Raw genomic sequence first — 22,498 nt, 5'->3', positions numbered from 1 at the left:
CAGATTTAAGCACACACATTTTAATGCAGCTTTTAGTCCTGTCCTCCATGGCAGATCAACCAGGGCAGTCTTTAGGTCTGCAGTCGGCACCTCGGTGACTCTGAAGTTTGTTAGGCTCTGAAACGTAATGACGTCACATGAGGCCTGTTCAGATGATCTGAGTCGCGATTCCCTGATATCACAGAGACCTGCCGATCATGAAATGGCTTGAGGATGCTAGCTACAGAAGGAAAGTCCGGGCACCACGGAAAACTTGACAATGTGGTCTGCTGGGTGCGTTCACTTGATGGCGCTGGTTATTCTGCTATTACATTTTAAAGTAATGCAGGTGAAAGTCCAGATCTACTTCCATTATATAAATTACAGAATTATCGCATTATAGGACTTTCAGGGATGTTTATTGATGAACTGTTGACTGGGAACCAGCAGAACTATGAATGCAGCTCTGGACTTTAGTACAAGCTGCAAATCAAGCTCTGCCAAAAAAATAAGCAATACAATTCCGGTACCTTAAGAGGATATATATTCACATGATCTAAATGCAGATTGTACAACTACATGTATTTTTTTTTCTTAAGCAAGATTTAGCAGCAGTAACTAGACCAAAACACGTCACATACACAAGAGGTATATAAAAATACTGTGAAAAATATAACAAAACCGTCAGTCTACAGAGACTTGTGTATCCAAGTGAAATTGATATCAAATAAAATAATGGCGTGTCTGAACACACATAAGGAGAAGGTTCATTTAATAATAAATGGTAAGCTTTCATGCAGGGAAACAAGTTACATAACGATGTATGAAGAGAATAAGAAACCTAATTTCATAAACCTTAGCGGTGGACAGGTATTACAAATCAAGTGTAAGAACGAGTGTATAAACTGCTGGTAATTTTGAAGGCTGCGGTATATGGACGAGAAATACAATAAACCACACAAAACATGATCCCCAATCAATATTTTATTCATTACAATGTCAGATCTGAATGTGTCAATGTACTGTGACAAAACAAATTCTCAGAGACATTATATTCAAAGATACACAGAAGAAAGGGAATTGAGCACATAATTTGGAGCAGCAGTTTTTACATCAAGCATAGCCGTGTTTGTAGAAATAGAACTAGCCGTTATTTCAGAAACAGAGACATGTTCAAAGCTTGAACATTTGCACTATTGGGTCATCCCTGGGACAGGGTTGCAAAATGCCGCAACACAAAAAGATGACCCCTCTCGGTTCTAAATCGGGACATCCAGCGAGAAGACATGAGCAGAAAAATAGCATTTATTAGAAAATATAGTGTATGCGGCTGGAATTGTATTGACGAGCTCAAGTAAGCGTGCAAACTATCAATACTATTGTACAGGTCAAAATTCTAAAGAGAGAACTCGTTCACAAGAAGAGTCTAAAGGGACCAGTCAGGTTGTACATTCAGGCCGGTCTGTAAACACGGTATATAGAAGGAGAAGCTGGTCAGAACGATATCTAGGTTTGTTGGAAAGGTTTCAGTAAAACTTGCATGTTACTCATTTAAATCTGTTATAAGTATGCAGTTTGTCCTACCAGTGACTGACATCTGTGTATGTATGGTAATATAGGCAAAATTGTCAATCACTAAGTAGGACCGCCCACTGGACATGGATTTCAACGTGTGACATGCAAGTTTTGCTGAAACTTTTCCCACAAAAATTATATACCAACCTGATCATCACTTTTTGCTCTATAACTTCCTTCAACATTTTCAACATGACACTTTGGTTCCTATTTCTACATATTGCTTTGTGGTCTATCTTTAGAAAATGCACGGTGTAATTAGGTAACAATGATGCCATCTGGTTAAATGGGATAAAATAATAAAAGTTTTCTGCTTCAAGTGTTAAAATGTTGTAAAGTTTGCGATTAGACCAGTAATAAATGCTCTTATTAGCTCTTAAAAATAACATAGGAGGGGACTCATTTAAAACCCATCTTCAGAGGAGAAAAGTCGCTAAAAAAAGTAGATATCTAAAATAGTTTTTAGTCATAGGGAGCATGCGCTATTTTTTAATCAGGCATAACATCATGTTAGCTATGTAAGGGCATCTTTTACATTCAGTGCCGAAATCCTTGTGGATGACACATCATGACTGACAACAGCTACCACAATCTGGGTAGTTGTCACAGACTTATGTTGCATTTAATTTCAGATTTCTGCTTTACTTACGTGATAATTGGAAACACATTTTTTAGGACATTAGATCGATGGGGTTCTGACTTTCGCTTCTACCGTTTATGATCGTTATGAAAGGACCACAGTGGTTGTGAGAGAGCTGTGACCTCTTCATTTTTAGCACTGCCCCCTTTACAAACACAGCTGGGCTGAGCATTTCATCGTGTCCCAAGAGACAGCGGGGCTGGCCCAAGTCCCGTATTCCACTGCAAACTCCTGGCTTAGTCTATTCACCACCGATATGATATTAGCGACCTATGCGTAGGGAAGGACAACTACTTTACACAACTAAAAAATTCCTTTAATGTAAACCTTGAGGGAACTAACATAACTTCCCAATTAAGAGACTGGACCGACTGTATTTTGACATCTTTTCATATCAACACCTTTGGTGGAACTCATTGAGACTAACATTTTGTATCCCAGGATATTCCCAGAGTACGGTGGAGTAATAAGCAACAAATCTATTAAAAGGTATAGGTCTCTTGACAAATAAGTAAATTCCCTCTCCTTATGTCAGAATGGAAAAACCTACATTGGCTATGAACAGGCTTAGCGTTGAGTAGTAATATGTGCTAGTTCTAGTCTTCGTCTAAATTATACTAAACATGATGGGCAACAAGTAAGACTGCAGCTTCTATGAAAGCCCACCAACTCTGAATAAATTTACATGCAAAATAAGCACATGTCATCATTTGAAACTCCTACTTTGGAAGAAAACTGTTGTATAATGAACCTCCCCCTTTGAAACTTCAGCTAACCAGTAAAATATATTGACAGCAAAAACGCCTCTTAATTATTCTAAAAGTTGAAAGAAGTTCCAGACCATAAAAACATTTCTTCTGGTATATTTTCCAGGACTAAAATGTTAAGTGTCTTATAAGAAAAAGTGCATGCTTGTATGAGCTTAGTGTCAGTTTCCACACATTTGTAGTTACAGACAGATTGTTAGGTCTGACCGAGAAATAACAGAGAGCAATTCTTTTTCTTCTTCATCCAACTCTAGGTTACTTTTCTGGTCTTCGTTTCTAAAAACAATTGTTATTTTGGTTAAATCCTCTTTGTCTGTTAAGATAATGCATTTCACATTACTGAGAGAATGCAACTTTATCTGGTCAAAGTGCGTCATTGAAAGTCTCGAAGTGCCCAAATTAGGCTGGAAAACCCTGTCATGTACAAGAGCAATAGATGTATTAGTGAGAGCCAGTGACCTGTAGGCACATTGACCATGCACATGTTCTACCCTGACTGATGTGTAAAGCAACAAACACATATCTCCTAATGCTGGTTTAACGCCATTTGTATTTTCATGTAGAAGATACGCCACATCAGCTAATGCACTCTTGAAGCTGCAAGTTACTTTAAAACCATTAGAGCAGACAAGGTCAGAGAGATCTGCATTCCAGTCAGTTGACAGCTCCATCAAATCCCTACTCAAGAGTGGATGACTACAATATTTGGCATAGTCTGAATCAGTCAGATGCAGTTTTGTTAGGACTTGACATAGTCGCAGAGTACAGCTATTATCAAATGTAAAAATAGTCACAGGGGATTCATCAAAGGTACCAAGCAGCTGTAGGCTTTGCCCTCCGAAACTGATGTGAAGCTCTGCAAATAAACTGACCGGAAGAGTAAAAAGAAACGTAGAATTGGTGTCTGAAAATATTATAAAGCTAAGATTTGATGTTGACAAGATTAAACAGGCAATTTGAGGTTCTGGATGACTCTTATTACCAACAGAGATCCAGTAGATAGTGTCACATTCATTTTTTTTAACGCACAGGTCTGGCACAGTCATGAGGAAATGATCAAGAACTTCATCTGCATGGCAATTTCTTAGTTCTTGAAGTTTCATGGGAAGTTTAAAAAAAGTTTGTGGAAACAAAGTGACATTATCTGTCTCATCACATTCAAACGGAGAAAGGTGGTGGCCTCCATCACCCATTTCCATTTTTATAGAAAGTTCAAATAACATTAGGTTCTGACTATCTGGACTCCACATGCTTGATGGGCTGATGCTGTAGATTTTCACCTTGTTCTCCTGAAGATCCAAAACGCTGGCTTCTTCCGGTTTCTGGCTTGAATTTGGCAAATGAAAATAATTCACAAACTGCAAATCTTTAATAAGTGAAAGACCTGGAAGATTGCGCACACTATGCGTTTGCACACTACATAAGTCTTTAGCTTGTTTAATAACATTTCGTATAGTTGGAAGCGGCTTCTCCTTATAAAGATAAGAAAACCTGCTAAAAAGATTTTGTAAACTGTATTTATACTGTGCTGTATCTTTGCATGAAGAACAATCTCTGTTCACTTCTGAGTCAAGCCTGTAAGTAGGAGGCTGTTGGAGGATACCCTGGTGAGCTGGGCAGAAACACTTGTTTTCCTTCAAATCATTTTCCAAAAGCATATTGGTCTCAGAGAGATTACAGTGAAATATATCATTATACTCGGGTTGTTCAGTATCAAGCGTCTTCATCTTGGAGGAGGACATTTGCTGGCATAGAGTCCAGTCAGGTTCCATTTTAAAGAAATCGCGGTCACTAGACACACTTTCTAAATGTTTCCCTTTGGTCTTGGCAGAAATTTGCGGAAAAGCACAAGAGAGATTTCTACTGAGAAGGTGACTTGGTTCACGTTCTGTGTCAGAAGAAAAGTCAAAATATTCACTAATGGATGATATATTTTTCCTTTTCTCTTTCTTCAAATGTTTCTCTTGAGAGTCGGAACATTTTTGAGTGGAGAAGGAATATAAATTAGAAGTCACAGGATTTAGATTCTGTCTGTCATTGAACACCATTCTGCCTCGTGTCGTAGGCGGTGAGGATGTTGTTCCAATCTCGGGAATCGACATCTCTCTACGATTTGCCTGAGGATGTTGTATTTTATGTTTAAAACATTAGAGAGAGGAAACGATCTAATATCTCCTTAATATACATATTTTTAATTCCAATGAAGTGATCATTGTGTGATTAGTGTTGATTTAGGAATTACCCATGATTCCATCACTTTATTTATGAACAGCATTTAAAATACAATTCAACAACTATATTCCTGGATCATACTCCGTAAGTTCCTTCAGCGACCTCAAGATTTCTAAAAAAAACAACAAACAAAAAAACAAATCTACAGCTGCTATACTATTCTCACTGGCAGCCAAGAGCACTAGTGCTGGTGATCTGAACAATTACTTGTTCTCAATGCGAGCAACTACAGGTCTATTTAACCCCTTCACGACAAATGATATACATTCATCACATGTCATGTCTCCCCCTTTGATGCGGACTCTGGCGCTGATCCCGCATGTTTTCCAGCACATGACAGTTTATTTTATCAGCTGGTATGTGTTTCTAACAGCTGCTGGTGGAATTGTGATCCATCCTAGGCTGTTAACATGGTAAATGTCTCTTATCAATCTCCGACAGCGGCATTTAACATGATCGAGCCATAAGTGTGTCACTAAGTCCGCCCATCAGCGCCCCTGTCACATGATTGCTGGGAGCCAATTGGGTTGGCATAACAACCGGGGTCTGCATGAGACCCCCGTGGTAGTCACTGCCAATCTGCTAAGAGAACCGCCCAATAGCCAATCATAGCAGAAGAGCAATTTTGCACAATCAGAAAATCGCAGCTTCAAGTCTGATAAGCAGACTATTGAAGTAAGTAAAAAGTGTGAAAAAAATGTTTTTACAAATATAAAAAATATAAAAAGTTCAAATCACCCTCTTTTACTCCATTCAAAATAAAATAATAAATATACATAGTTGATATCGCCACGTTCAGAGACACCTGATCAGTCAACATATAGAAATAACTATTCCGATCAATCAACGGTGTAACGAAAAAACATTTTTTGGTTGCCGCAACATTGCAATAAAATGCAATATCAGGTGATGGAAACGCTCGTAAAATTGCGCCTTTACAAACTCTGAATTTTTTTTCACCACTTACATAAAACACCTTTACATGTTTGGTATCTGCAAACTCGGAATGACCTAATTGTGGAATTGAACTTTTTAATACAATTTCAAAGCACTTGGATTTTCCCTATTTTCCAGTAAATTATACGGTAAAATCAATGGTTTTGTTCAAAAGTGCAAAAAACAAGCCCTCACATGGCCATATTGATGGAAAAATATAAAAAAGTTATGGCTCTGGGAAGCGGGGGGCAAAAAACTAAAAAATCGCCATGGGGTGAAGGAGTTAATGGTAAGGAGATCCATCTTTTACACGTGTCATGCCATTCGCTATAGTTGGAAAAAATACTTTGCGTCAGCTGTGTCTTTCCTAATTAATTTAATGTGGATATCTTGTTAACATGGCATCAACCAGTCAATATATGTGGGGGGTATTTATCATTCAATCTGTGCAAGATTTTTTGCATAAGAGAAGCTGAAAATTAAGAAACATGATATGTGGGGGCAAAGTTTTTAAACTTTTTTTTTTTTGCTTCTCACCAGTATTGAAAGTTGGGATCCACGTGGGTGGGATTAACTGGGGGAGGGACGGGACACGATTAGTATCTTTGCAAAAGATTTATGGTTACTGTTATACAGACATAACCTGGCACAAATTTTTGTGTCAACCCACTCCAGCTCATAGCAGGTATAGATTCTATTAATTGAGGGGGAGGGAGAAGATTCATCAAGAACACTATTTTATACCAGAGTCTGCTAGAGCAAGATGCACCATATTCAGCGGCCTGAACGCCAGAAACACTCATGGACCGGAGTACATTTCTGCTATAATTAACTGCACTTGTTGAATCTGTGAATCGGTTGGGTAGCACTAGGCAATGCAACTCCAACTCTGTTCCGCTGACTTTTTAAAACATTGACAGAGGTACCACAGAAAATACCAAAGTAGCTAAATTGATACCGTTCTATGCTAAACTTTCTGGCAAAAGGGGCTTGATAAACCAGAGTAATGCAACGAGACCAAGGTACTCCAAAAAAAGACTATTCGTGATCAACACCAGGTATAATTCCATGCAAATAAATGGGCTATCGTTTCATCCAACATTGGACCTTGTTCATGGCCACACAGACACAGAGCCGATACGTGGGATGCTGGTTGTGTGATCACAATAATGTCCTAGGCTTCAGCTCTGTCTCCGATGTGGACCGAAATGTTGGTTCATTTACTTGTACGGAATTATACCGGATGATGATTAAATAAAGACTTCATTCTCATTTGGAGTGTTTTGCTTAGGTCTTCTTAAATTACACAAAATTTTCCTACCATAGAACAATTCTCAAAACCTGCGAGTGCCAACCATATTGTTTTATGTCTGATAAAGGTTATGGAAGTGTATTAAAAGAGGTCTGTGTTGGAAATGTCAAGAATAGGGAGAATTTGGTAAGATGGAGAGTCTGCTCCAAGGACCATAGATGTGCTACTGTTCAATTTTATCCATATATGCCAATTGCACCAAATCAAGCAGTATGAGCAGCAATGTGGCAGAAATATGTAGAACTTATAACTATAAGTAGGACAAGCTAATAAAATTAAATCTAACTATAAAAAAAATACATAAACTATCACTGGTACAGAATGCACAGCAACTACAAGGGCTAGTGTTTTAATAGACAATTCATAGCAGAGTGGAGTATGTTGCTGTACACAAAAGAATGTGGTAGCACCAAACATTGTTCCTAAACAGTTAAATAACGTACCCTTCATATAGATAAACTAGCTCTTAAGGAAATACAGTCGTATGAAAAAGTGTTGTCCTGATTCCCTATTCTTTTGCATGTTTGTCACACTTAAATGTTTCAGATCACCAAACAAAATGTAAATATTGGACAAAGATAACACAAGTAAACACAAAGTGCAATTTTTAAATTAAGGTCTTTATGATTAAGGAAAAAATAAATCCAAACCTACAGGGTCCTGTGTGAAAAAGTGATTGTCTCTTAAACCCAATAACTGGTTCGGGAACCCTTAGCAGCAACTGCAATCAAGCGTTTGCAATATCTGGTAAAGAGTCTTTTACAACGCTCTGGAGGAATTTTGGCCCACTCATGTTTTCAGAACTGTTGTAATTCAGCCACATTGGAGGGTTTCCGAGCATGAACCGCCTTTTTAAGGTCATTGGATTAAGGTCAGGACTTTACTAGGCCATTTTAAAGTATTAATTTTCTTTTTGTTAAAGATGTTGTCCAATACTTAGTAAACTTCTTGTCATACCCCTCGCTTGGCCGCAATAGAATAATAAAGTGTTTAACTCCCCTCCAGTGCTGGCGCCATTCCCGCGGTGTTAGCACTCGCTCTCCCGGGGTTCCCGTGCTGTTGTGACACCGATGCCCAATCAGCGCCAAGATCACTGTCCCCACATTCTGTTAAATTGAGCATGAAAAGGAAGTCAGATCAGCTGCAGCTTTGTCCGAAGGCTGGGACAGTGACGCGAGTGCTGATTGGGAGCCAACGTTACATCAAGAGCACGGGAGCCCCGGAAGAGCGAGTGCCGTCACCGAGGGAATGGGATCGGCATTGGAGATGAGTATAGGCTTTATTATTTTTGGGGAGTCAAATATTTTGATCTAGAAAGGGTTGTCCTAGTAGTGGACAACCACTTTAATCCATTTGGCACACTTGCTAGTGTGTTTTGGATCATTTTCCTTCTGCATAACCCAAGCGCGTTTCAGCTTCAGGTCACAAACTGATGGCCAGACATTTTCCTACCAAGATTTCTTGATTGATAGAAGAATTCATGGCTCCATTTACCACAGCAAGTCTTCCAGGTCCTGAAGCAGCAAAACAGCCCCAGGCCATCACAGTACCACCATCATACTTTACTTTTGGTATGATGTTCCTTTTCTTAAATGCTATGTTACTGCTACACCAGATGTAATAGGACAAACACCTTCCAAAAAGTTCAACATTTGTCTAGTCAGCTCACAGAGTATTTTCTCAAAAGTTTTGGGGATCATTAAGTTGTTTTCTGGCAAAACTGAGACAAGCCTTTATGTTCTTATTGCTCAGCAGTGGTTTTCGTCTAGGAACTCTGCCATGCAGGCCATTTTTGCCCAGTCTCTTTCTTATTTTGGAGTCATGAACACGGATAGGGTCGGACTGGGGCACCGGAACACCGGAGAATCCTCCGTGGGCCCACCCCCAGCCCCCCACAAAGGGAGCCCCCTGCATCCGCAGCCCCTTTATGAAGTGCACAGTGTACAGCATTCCTTACAGTGAGTAACGCTGTGCATCTTCTGAAGTCCTTGCTTGTATTTCCCAACCCCCCCCCCCCACATCACCCCTCTCTCTCTTCCTGCAAGTGTCAGGTTAAGTTGAAAGTGGGGGGAATCTTACAGTACAGAAGAGGTCAGACAAGGGATAGGAAGATGTTTGCAGCACAACTGAAGCACCAGGACCCGGTAAGTATACATTCAGTATATATGTGTATCTGTGCAGTATACAGTGTGCCTGTCTGTATATGTGTATATAGTATGTGTGTACATATATACAGTAAATAGTATGATTGTGTATATCTGTGGTGCATGTGCGCATATTTATATATGCATGTACATACAGTATACTGGATGTGTACATATTATATTTGTATACTGTACGTGTGCATTATATTGTGTATATGTATGTGAGCATACTGTATATAAATTGAATGTTTCTGTGTGTATACCTTATATATGTCCTTGTACACACTGTATGTTCATGAGCCGTCCGTGTCTAACATTGAAAGTATGTAATTTAATTTCCAGTATCTATACCAGAAAAACAAGGATGGCAAATGGACGGCACATGGCATGCACCTTGAAAGTATTTATTGTTGAGTTATGCAACTTTACAACACGCCCTGAAAGAGACATGTGTTGTTTTTTTTTACCTGGAGTGTTTCTTTAGTTTGATATTCATACATTAAGTTAAATTGGTTATTTATTGACTAATTATTATTATTCACTCTTATAGCGCCATTTATTCCATGACACTTTATATGTGAATAAGAGTCTTCAGGTTCCTTTTGAAGGTTACTGTGATAGGCTAATTAACACTGTTTGATATTACCTCATTTTGCAACAGAATTGGTATTATTTCTATATAAATGCAAGGTGGGCCCCAAGAATGATTTTTGTCTGGTGGGCCCAAGGTACTCCAGTCCGACGCTGAACACTGACCTTAACTGATGCAAGTGAGGCCTGCAGTTCTTTGGATGTTGTTGCAAAGTCTTTTGTGACCTCTTAGATGGGTGATCACTGTGCTCTTGGGGTAATTTTGGTGGGCCGGCCACTCCTGGAAAGGTTCACACTGTTCCACGTTTTCGCCACTTGTACATAATGGCTCTCACTGTGGTTCACCGGAGTCCCAAAGCTTGGCTTTATAACATTTTCCAGACTGATAGATCTCAATTATTTTGCTTCTCACTTGTTTCAGAATTTCTTTGGATCGTGGCATGATGTCTAGCTTTTGAGGACCTTTTGGGCTACTTCACTTTGTCAGGCAGGTCCTATTTATGTGATTTCTTGATTGAGAACAAGTGTGGCAGCAATCAAGCCTGCGTGTGGCTAGGGAATTTGAACTCAGCTTCCCAAAGATGTGATAAACCACAGATAATTTATGTTTTAAGGGTGGTGGGGATAGTCACTTTTTCACACAGGGTCCTGTAGGTTTAGATTTTTTTTCTCTTAATAATAAAGACCTTCATTTAAAAACTGCATTTTGTGTTTACTTGTGTTATGTTCATCTATTATATAAATTTATGTGGTGATTTGAGACATTTAAGTGTGACAAACATGCAAAATAATATGAAATCAGGAAGGGGGGCAAACACTTTTTCACAAAACTGTATTTTATAATAATAATCGTCTTTATTTTTATATAGCGCTAACATATTCCGCAGCGCTTTACAGACATTATCATCGCTGTCCCCGTTGGGGCTCACAATCTAGAATCCCTACCAGTATGTCTTTGGAATGTGGGAGGAAACCGGAGTGCCCAGGGGAAACCCACGCAAACACGGAGAGAACATACAAACTCTTTGCAGATGTTGTCCTTGTTGGGATTTGAACCCAGGACTCCAGCGCCGCAAGGCTGCAGTGCTAACCACTAAGCCACCGTTCTGCACCGTTTTATGACAGCAGCATTGATCTTATGCTTTTCACTTCTAGCCTAACCATTTTTTAGATTTTTTTATAGTTATTTCAAGAAAATGTATGCTAGGATCTGGCATAACAATCCAAGTTTTGAAGGAGTAGGCACAGCAACCAAAAAGTTTTAGCACAGAAAATTGCACATCGTATAGGAGCCATCTTAAAGGTGTCGCGAAAAGGGTAAAAAAAAATAAAATATATACATACATATATATACCGTATATACTCTAGTATAAGCTGAGATTTTCAGCCCATTTTTTTGGGCTGAAAGTCCCCCTCTTGGATTATACTCGAGTCATACCCAGGGGTCGGCAGGAGGGAGCGGGGGCTGTCTAAGAATACTCACCTGGGACCATAACGTTTGTGCAGCACTATATGGGGCAAATATCTTTATGGAGCATCTTATGGGGTCATAACTAACGTTTGTGCAGCACTATATGGGGCAAATATCTTTATGGAGCATCTTATGGGGCTATAACTAACGTTTGTGCAGCTTTGTATGGGGCAAATGTCTGTATAGAGCATCTTGTGGGGCCATAACGTTTGTGCAGCACTATATGGGGCAAATATCTTTATGGAGCATCTTATGGGGCCATAATCAAGGTTTGTGCAGCATTATATTGGGCAAATGTGTCTATGGAGCATCTTATGGGGCCATTATTAACCTTTATGCAGGATTATATGGGGCATATTTTAATATGGAGCATCTTATGGGGCCATCATAAACTTTGTGGAGCATTATATGGGGATCCTGATTCAATATGGATATTCAAAAACACTTAACCTACTGATGTCTCAATTAATTTTACTTTTGTTGGTATCTATTTTTACTTTTGACATTTACCGATAGCTGCTGCATTTCCCACCCTAGGCTTATACTCGAGTCATTAAGTTTTCCCATTTTTTTGTGGCAAAATTAGGGGAGTCGGCTTATACTCGGGTTGGCTTATACTCGAGTATATACACGGTATATATATATATATATATTATATATATATATATATATATATATATATATATATATATATATATATATATATATATATATATATATATATACACACACACAGTATATAGATCGATAGATATATTTTTAATATTGGTATACAAAACTAACAGTAGTAATACTCATCCTCACTGATCCCCGCTCTGCTGGCCTCTACTTCCTTGCCTATCTCCATATCAAAAGTGATTGAAAATTAATAGTCAGCCAAAAGGTCACCACTGCGGCTTGTGATTAACGAAGATGGTATTTCCAGTGTGTTGAGACACGACCAGGAAGCAGAGTCTAGCATGAATCAGATCAGTTCCAGAAACTGAGCTTCGGGAGATTAGTAAAGTTTATTCATTTTCAATACCAGTCTGAACCTTTTTAAACTAATTTTTGTCCCGTGTACTATGCCTTAAATTTAGAGATGACCACTGATGGGAGACATAGGAAATTTGTAAATCTAAAATGCAGCGAATTTTATGGTTTTGGCAAATGATCTTGTGTTTAAAGAAGTTGTCCACTACTATAAAGTTTTTTTTTTTTTTTCATAAATCTTGCTATTATGGGCCACTGAAAACATCTACTGTGTTTATTTTAACAATATTACCTGTTATCATGCTGTAGCAGCACATCTTCAGTGCTGGATTCAGCTCTCATGGGGTTAATCGACTACTTCCTTATTGTGCCCTAATACTACAAGTTCCATGATGCTTTGCACTGTCCTCTAAGCCCGAACTTAGCACACCCACTCCAAAAACACACCCAAACCCCTCCCTCCTCTCCCTCCTCTCTCTTCAGGCTGATGAGGAGAGGTCACATCTTGGTCACAAGCTGTAAAGCAGCACCAAGAACTGCACAACCATGGTGATCAAGCTTTTAGCTTTTTTTTCTCTCTCATCTATTTCATAGTATATATAGTTTAGTATACATATGATATACTGTAAAGAGATCCTACTGCGTATATGTCTTAGATATGTAAATTACACAGTACATGTGTGGTTATATGTGTCCATCTACATACGCTTGTGTGCATGTATATATTATGTGTGTTCTTATTTTACACTATTTGTGCTCATATACAGGAGAGGCCCCAGTTTCAGAAACAATATATGGGCCATTTGCAGAAATAACAGCTCATCCTAAGTCACAATTCCACCTGCTTTCGAGGTAGAAATGGCCCCCATTGCATTTTAGCTGCACAGATTGCACCAATATGCGATCACACCTTTTATATACACACCAATATAAACTTCTATGTGTATGTATGGAATAAATTATTTATTCATATACATACACTTTAATATTTTGTTGCAGTGATATATACATACATATAGAACTTTGAAGGGTTTGTCCACTATTCTAACAACCCCCTCTCAGTCTGTATGTTTACTAGGATTCCAGTGCCTGCACGTTCCAATAGTGTCGGCGCGGTGTCTCGCAGCGATTGTACCTGTGGTCAATCAGTGGCCGCATCACTCTCACCACCTTCTAAGCAAACTCTTATATCTGTAGGAAGTGAGTGTTGCTGCATTTTTTTTAAGAATTACCAAATGTAAGCCACTTCTTCCTAAGGCGAAGACAGTGAAGCAGCCACTGATTGTCCACAGGGTTCACATAATGATACTGACACAAATTCTCCGTGAGAGAAACCGTGGTGACAACATTGGGAGTATTCAAATCACATCCTTGTATTCACTCTCTGAGTGTAATATGAGTAACCAAAAATCTGCATTCACACTGAGAAATTACAGATTTGTAGACTGTAGTCTACACTGTGCATTTTATAGATTCAAAACAGTTTTAGTATCATATATTAAAGGGATTGTTCAGTACTTGTCCATTACTTTATATTTATGGTCTTTACTTTGGTTATGTCATCACTGGGATTGCGATAACCATATCTTCCACCCTCACCGATGATGCGTTTTTATAGAAAAAAAACTGAAAAAACACCCACCACCATCAGGGTGATAAAGGGATCCAAACCCTAACCCTACCCCTAACCTCACCCCTAACTGTTTAATGAACATTTTCTGACAGTCATAGTGCCACGATATTTCAGTGCCACGTATTTCAGTGCCACGTATATAAGTGCCACGTATATAAGTGCCACGTATATAAGTGCCACGTATATAAGTGCCACGGATTTAAGTGCCACGGATTTAAGTGCCACGGATTTAAGTGCCACGTGCCACGTATGTAAGTGCCACGTATGTAAGTGCCACGTATGTAAGTGCCACGTATGTAAGTGCCACGTATGTAAGTGCCACGTATGTAAGTGCCACGTATGTAAGTGCCACGTATGTAAGTGCCACGTATGTAAGTGCCACGTATGTAAGTGCCACGTATGTAAGTGCCACGTATGTAAGTGCCACGTATGTAAGTGCCACGTATGTAAGTGCCACGTATGTAAGTGCCACGTATGTAAGTGCCACGGATGTAAGTGCCACGTATGTAAGTGCCACGGATTTAAGTGCCACGGATTTAAGTGCCACGTGCCACGTATGTAAGTGCCACGTATGTAAGTGCCACGTATGTAAGTGCCACGTATGTAAGTGCCACGTATGTAAGTGCCACGTATGTAAGTGCCACGTATGTAAGTGCCACGTATGTAAGTGCCACGTATGTAAGTGCCACGGATTTAAGTGCCACGGATTTAAGTGCCACGGATTTAAGTGCCACGGATTTAAGTGCCACGTGCCACGTATGTAAGTGCCACGTATGTAAGTGCCACGTATGTAAGTGCCACGTATGTAAGTGCCACGTATGTAAGTGCCACGTATGTAAGTGCCACGTATGTAAGTGCCACGTATGTAAGTGCCACGTATGTAAGTGCCACGGATTTAAGTGCCACGGATTTAAGTGCCACGGATTTAAGTGCCACGTGCCACGTATGTAAGTGCCACGTATGTAAGTGCCACGTATGTAAGTGCCACGTATGTAAGTGCCACGTATGTAAGTGCCACGTATGTGCCACGTATTTCAGTGCCACGGATTTAAGTGCCACCTATTTCAGTGCCACGTATATAAGTGCCACGTATATAAGTGCCACGTGCCACGTATGTAAGTGCCACGTATGTAAGTGCCACGTGCCACGTATGTAAGTGCCACGTATATAAGTGCCACGTATATAAGTGCCACGTATGTAAGTGCCACGTATGTAAGTGCCACGTATGTCAGTGCCACGGATTTAAGTGCCACGGATTTAAGTGCCACGGATTTAAGTGCCACGGATTTAAGTGCCACGTGCCACGTATGTAAGTGCCACGTATGTAAGTGCCACGTATGTGCCACGTATTTCAGTGCCACGTATTTAAGTGCCACCTATTTCAGTGCCACGTATGTAAGTGCCACGTGCCACGTATATAAGTGCCACGTGCCACGTATGTAAGTGCCACGTATATAAGTGCCACGTATATAAGTGCCACGTATGTAAGTGCCACGTGCCACGTATGTAAGTGCCACGTATGTAAGTGCCACGTGCCACGTATTTAAGTGCCATGTATGCAAGTGCGATGTATGTAAGTGCCACGGATTTAAGTGCCACGGATTTAAATGCCACCTATGTAAGTGCCACATATTTCAGTGCCACGTGCCACATATTTCAGTGCCACGTACGTAAGTGCCACGTGCCACGTATTTCAGTGCCACGTATTAAAGTGCCATGTATTTCAGTCCCACTCCCGTGTAGCGGTGGGATATGGGGTAATAAGGGGTTAATGTCACCTTGCTATTGTAAGGTGACATTAAGCCGGGTTAATAACGGAGAAGCGTCAATAAGACGCCTATCCATTATTAATCCAATACTAAAAAAGGGTTAATGAAACACACACATTAGGAAAAAAGTATTTTAATATTCTTCATTTAACCATACTTACCATACTCCAGCACCTGCAAAAAAGTAAAATAATAAACCGTATACTACCTGTCCGCTGTAGTCCAATTAATAACGAGTGTCCCACGACGATCTCCCCTATAGAACAGTGACATTGGGTGGTGTCACTGCTCTATAGGACCCTCAGTGACACACTGACAGAAGACAATGGCTCCTGTAGTGCATCACTGAGGTTACTAAAGTTCACTGGTCTCACTTTATGGCAAAAAGCTGCGTGGGAACTTTCTCATACAGCATGCCATAAAGTGAGACTAGGGACTATTTTCTCACAGGGGTGTAGGAATACATTGTGGGGAATACATTGTGGAAGGATACCTTCCTCCCCTCATTGTCTTCCTGGAGCCCCTGGAGAGTGGTTGCATCAGCAGAGGCTCCTGCTCTCCACGGGAGATCGTCGTGGGACACTCGTTTTAATTGGATTTCTGCGGATCAGGGAGTATAGTGTTTGTTTATTATTTTAATATTTTTTACAGATGACAATGGCTTCGGGGATCAAAGTGACAAGTGATGGTGAGTATGTAATCTATGTTATATGTACTGTATGTCTGTTGTATGTACGTACTGTATGTGGCATGTTTCATGTCGCATGTCACATGTTGCATGTCGTCGCATGGTGCATGTCGCATGTTGTCGCATGTCGACGCATGGTGCATGTCGACGCATGGTGCATGTCGACGCATGGTGCATGTCGATGCATGGTGCATGTCGTCGCATGGTGCGTGTCTCATGTTGACACATGGTGCATGTTGACACATGGTGCATGTTGACGCATGGTGCATGTCGCCGCATGGTGCATGTTGTTGCATGTCGTCGCATGGTGCATGTTGTCGCATGGTGCATGTCGTCGCATGGTGCATGTCGTCGCATGGCGCATGTCGTCACATGGTGCAGGTCGCCGCATGGCGCATGTCGTCGCATGGTGCATGTCGTCGCATGGTGCATGTCGTCGCATGGCGCATGTCATTGCATGGTGCATGTCGTTGCATGGTGCATGTCACATGGTGCATGTCGTCGCATGGTGTGTATGTATGTATGTATGTATGTATGTATGTATTGTGTTTTTTTTTTTTTTTTTTACATTCAACACATTAGCCGGATGATGGGACTACTACTGTCCCATCATTGGCTAATGTGTCACTCACTGTCAGTGTAACAGGCAGAGCCCGATGGGACTTGTAGTCCCATCGGACGATGCCTGCACACACACGCACAGCGCCGGCACACACACACACACACACACGCACAGCGTCGGCACACGCACACACAGCGCCGGCACACACACGCACAGCGCCGGCGGGCACAAGCGCCGGCGGTCACAAGCACCGGCGGGCAGAAGCACCGGCGGGCAGAAGCACCGGCGCCGGCGGGCACATGCACCGGCGGGCAGAAACGCCGGCGGGCACAAGCACCGGCAGACCCCCGGCGACCGAAGCACAGCCCAGCCACACATCATGATCCCAGCAGTGAGCACACACACAGCCCCGCCCGCCCCCAGCACAGCCCTGCAGGCAGCCCCCAGCACCGCCCACAGCCCAGTCACTCTTGCTGAGTGACTGCTGACTGTGGGGGCTGGTCACGCCTGCTGCTGACGTCACGTCAATTTTCAGAGCCTGGAAATTGACGTGACGTCGGCGGAAATGAGCGGCGGCTGCAGTCTGGGGGTCATGTGACCCGGACTCAGCAGGAGGAATAGCGCCGCTCACAGGCGAAAACGTCAACAGAAGGTAATGGCACAATTCATTAGGGGCCCCGGGGGGGTACATTGGGGGGTTAATTGAAAGTAGTGGACAACCCCTTTAAAGTTCCCACCTAAACACGAGTTTATATCAGAGAAACAAGTTCTGTTGTCCTCCTCTTTTGTTTTTTTTTTACCCCAAAGCTTAAAGGGACTCTGTCACCTGAATTTGGAGGGAACAATTTTCAACCATAGGGACGGGGTTTTCGGGTGTTTGATTCACCCTTTCCTTACCCGCTGGCTGCATGCTGGCTGCAATTTTGGATTGAAGTTCATTCTCTGTCCTCCATAGTACACGCCTGCGTAAGGCAATATTGCCTTGTGCAGGCATGTACTACGGAGGACAGAGAATGAACTTCAATCCAATATTGCAGCCAGCATGCAGCCAGCGGGTAAGGAAAGGGTGAATTAAACACCCGAAAACCCCGCCCCTATGGCTGAAAATTGTTCCCTCCAAATTCAGGTGACAGAGTCCCTTTAAAACAACTATTAATGTCTATACAAGATGATATGACAGGGTGGATTCTGACTCTTATGTTTCTTTTTTTGTCTGGATTCATTATCTTCATTGGATCAATAAATGGTATTGTTAAAAAAAAAAAAAAAAACGTTCCACTTTCTCTTAATATGCCAAAAATCTGTAAGGCATTAGCTTTGCCATGTCCCTGAAGAGAAATGAATATTTGCAAGCACGTTTGTGATGGAACCTTCCAAACAGAAAAATAAGCAAATATAGAAACACTCTAGCTTTTTTTTTTTTTTTTCGTCTTGGCATCTTCCACTCAAAAATGTAATCGTAAAGGAAGCAGGTATTAAACCAAGTCTCAAATCCCAACCAGTCATTTTAAAACAAAAACTGTTACAAATAAAGGATGGCAAATTATCAATTAACTAATATTACCATTACCACTGATCATTAGGGCATGCAAATCAGATGAGAAAGCAAAGTAAATCAAATGGTTACATACCTCATACTTCATTTTTCTTTGATTTATTCCATTCAGAAAATTGTCATTCCCCTAAGTGCAGTAAACGTAAATGAGAATAAAGGCACATGGAAATGTAAGACCGAACAAAAATAGAAAATTATAGACATTTTATTTTTTTTGTGCTAAATACTCCCACTGTTCTATATTGTAAACACTGCATACAGTGTCAGTCATCCAACTGAAAAAGACATTAAAGGCGGAGCCTTATGGCTGAGAACATTGCTATTTGATTGGCTTAGAACAGTTCAGAATATTCCTCCCAAGGGTCCATTTCAGCTGAATTTCTATTACTATACACAACTTCAAATTATGTTTCTAATAGTTGAAAATCTTATTTAATACTTTATATTGAGTCTTATACGTGTCCTTGTTAACAGTACTCTACTATTATTATTCTGTAAGGGAACTGCTAAATTTTACTTTATTTTCATTATAGTTTTATAGGAATTAATGCATTTACATACACATGAGATATCTTTACATAACATTACTTACAAAATAACTAAATACAGGTCAAACTTGAACTCTCAAGTGGTAACATGTAACTGAATTTAAGAGCAATTAAGCCCAGAAAATAAAATCCCTTCACGTAAATCTGACTTCAGCTTCTGCCTGCCTATGGGCAATGTCCAGAAAGGATTTCAAAGTTCCAAGAGCTTTTGACAGATTTCTACTGCTAAATTATACCCACACAGACTGTAACAAAAGAGAATAGTAAATGCTGTTTACACCACAGCTCATTGGGTGCCACCGTGTTGCGAGCACAGGAATAGTTTTCTAGTGCAAATTGAATTATATGCATGCAAAGATTTCCTGGGGAAAACAAGCAGGATTATAATGTGCCTGTGTCTTTAGTGAAGGGTCATAATAAATTATTCACACACAGATACATAACATATGTTATTATAGGAAAAATAGTACCCATGCAATTCAAAACAATATTCATATACATTTCTATTACTTATGAAGTGGTCTTATTACTGAAACACGTTAAAGGGGTCATCTGCTATAATGACAATGGGACAGTGGTTGAAAATGGGAGTGAACTTTGTTATTTTGTGTGGTCTCCACTGACAGGGGCAGTGCAATGGGGACAATTTGTTCTCGACATAAGTGCAAGCCAATGTGGAGGGAACGGCATCTATCAGATAGTTGTATGAATTTAAGCAGGGTGGGACTAATAAGTTAAATATAACCTTTAATTGAAAGTTATTAAAAGTCCGGATGAACTACACCAAGAAGAAAATAAGTACACTATAGACACAAAAAAAACAAAAGTGAATACTTACACTAAATATAACCAGAGACACAATCACAAACATGTACAATATTACACACATTTAAAAGGAGACAAACTCCTCAAGCTTCAACAAAAACTATGCGGCCATGTATTTAGGCCATACACAAATCAGGTAGCCCTTATTAGACCACTAGTACAAAAGGGAATAATCTCACCTCATACTCTTTTATCCACCATATCGAGGGAGAATAAAAAGTTGAATTCTGGCGTAATATGACTTCATGGTGATCGATGTGGGGTAATGCATGAAATTTGCATGTTTTGCCTCCCCCATGCATTTGACACCAACTTTTTTCATGGGCTATTCTCCCTCGATATGGTGCATAAAAGAGTATGAGGTGAGATTGTTCCCTTTTGTACTAGTGGTCTAATAAGGGCTACCTGATTTGTGTATGGCCTAAATACATGGCCGCATAGTTTTTGTTGAAGCTTGAGGAGTTTGTCTCCTTTTAAATGTGTGTAATATTGTACATGTTTGCGATTGTGTCTCTGGTTATATTTAGTTTAAGTATTCACTTTTGTTTTTTTTGTGTCTATAGTGTACTTATTTTCTTCTTGGTGTAGTTCATCCGGACTTTTAATAACTTTCAATTAAAGGTTATATTTTAACTTATTAGTCCCACCCTGGTGGTCAGAGTTTAATTTATCAGATAGTTGTACCATAAATGTCTGTGATGAGAATATCAATCTTTCATAAAAGAGAGAAAGAGAGAAAGAGAGAAAGAGAGAAAGAAAGAAGGAAAGAAAGGAAGGAAGGAAGGAAGGAAGGAAGGAAGGAAGGAAGGAAGGAAGGAAGGAAGGAAGGAAGGAAGGAAGGAAGGAAGGAAGGAAGGAAGGAAGGAAGGAAGGAAGGAAGGAAGGAAGGAAGGAAAGAAAGAAAGAAAGAAAGAAAGAAAGAAAGAAAGAAAGAAAGAAAGAAAGAAAGAAAGAAAGAAAAAGCAAGCAAGAAAGGATTTTGGGTTTCCCACCTACAAATAATGGAGAGAGATCTGTAATTTTTATTTTTTATTGCAGGAACACTTTAACTGTGAGAGACAAAATCTAAAAATAAAAACCAGGAAATCATATTGGACGATTTTTACATAATTTTATTGCATTAAGTAAGTATTTGATCACCTAACAACCAGCAAGAATTCTGGCTCTAAAAGACCTGTTTAGTTTTTTTTTACTAAGCCCTCATGCTCTGCACTCATTAACTGTATAAAAGACACCTGTACACACACTCAATCAATCACACTCCAACCTCTCCACCATGGCCAAGAACAAAGAGTTGTCTAAGGATATCAGGAACAAAATTGTAGCCCTGCACAAGGCTGGGAATGAGCTACAGGACAATAGGCAAACAGCTTGGTAAGAATGCAACTGTTGGTGCAATTATTAGAAAATGGAAGAATCACAAGATGACTGTCAATCTTCCTCGATCTGGGCTCCATTCAAGATCTCGTGGGGTAAGAATGATTTCTGAGAAAGGTCAGGAATAGTGATGGGCGAGTGTACTCGTTGCTCGGGTTTTCCAGAGCATGCTCGGGTGACCTCAGAGTATTTATGACTGCTTGGAGATTTAGGTTTCATTCCGGCAGCTGAATGATTTACAGCTACTAGCCTGCTTGATTACATGTGGGGATTCCCTAGCAACCAGGCAACCCCCACACGTACTTAGGCTGGCTACTAGCTGCAAATCATTCAGCTGCCGTGATGAAAACTAAATCTTCGAGCAGTCAAATACTCGGAGGTCACCTGAGCAACGAGTACACTCGCTCATCACTAGTCAGGAATCAACCCAGAAAAACATGGGAGGACCTGGTCAATGACCTAACGAGAACTGGGACCACAGTCTCAAACAATACCGTTATTAACACACTACACTGTCATGGATTAAAATCCTGCAGGGCACACAAGATCCCCCTTCACACACCGGTAAATGTCCAGGCCCGTCTGAAGTTCTCCAGTGACCATCTGGATGATCCATAGGAGGCATGGGAGTAGGTCATGTGTTTCGATGAGACCAAAATAGATTTTTTGGGTATGAACTGCACTCATCATCTTTGGAGGAAGAAGAAAGAGGAGTAAAACCCCAAGAACACAAATCCAACCATGAAGCATGGTGGGAGAATCATCATACTTCGGGGATGCTTTTCTGCAATGGGGACAGGACGACTGCACCGTATTGAAGGGAGAATGGGGTCATGTATCGCTAGATTTTGGACAACAACCTCTTTCCCCCAGTAAGAGCATTGAAGATGGGTGGTGGCTGGGTCTTCCAGCATGACAATGA

General features: G+C 40.5%; 1 protein-coding gene across 3 annotated transcripts in view; it reads right to left on the bottom strand.

Annotated features, from left to right (window-relative positions):
* The window catches only part of KIF16B (kinesin family member 16B), a 376,655-nt gene that overhangs the window by 118,499 nt on the left and 235,658 nt on the right, over window positions 1-22,498 (bottom strand). For 2 of the 3 annotated variants that reach the window (XM_077282562.1, XM_077282563.1), the window contains one exon: window positions 18,903-18,953. In XM_077282562.1, coding sequence (XP_077138677.1) covers window positions 18,903-18,953 — 51 coding nt within the window. Of the gene's footprint in view, window positions 1-3,003; window positions 5,079-18,902; window positions 18,954-22,498 lie in introns of those variants that run through there. The other variant, XM_077282561.1, reaches the window with a different exon arrangement.

The sequence above is a fragment of the Ranitomeya variabilis genome, chromosome 2 (genome assembly GCF_051348905.1).
Source record: "Ranitomeya variabilis isolate aRanVar5 chromosome 2, aRanVar5.hap1, whole genome shotgun sequence".
Classification (NCBI taxonomy): Eukaryota; Metazoa; Chordata; class Amphibia; order Anura; family Dendrobatidae; genus Ranitomeya; species Ranitomeya variabilis.
Note: the sequence above shows the minus strand (reverse complement) of the source record. Positions and strands in the feature narration are given on the sequence as shown.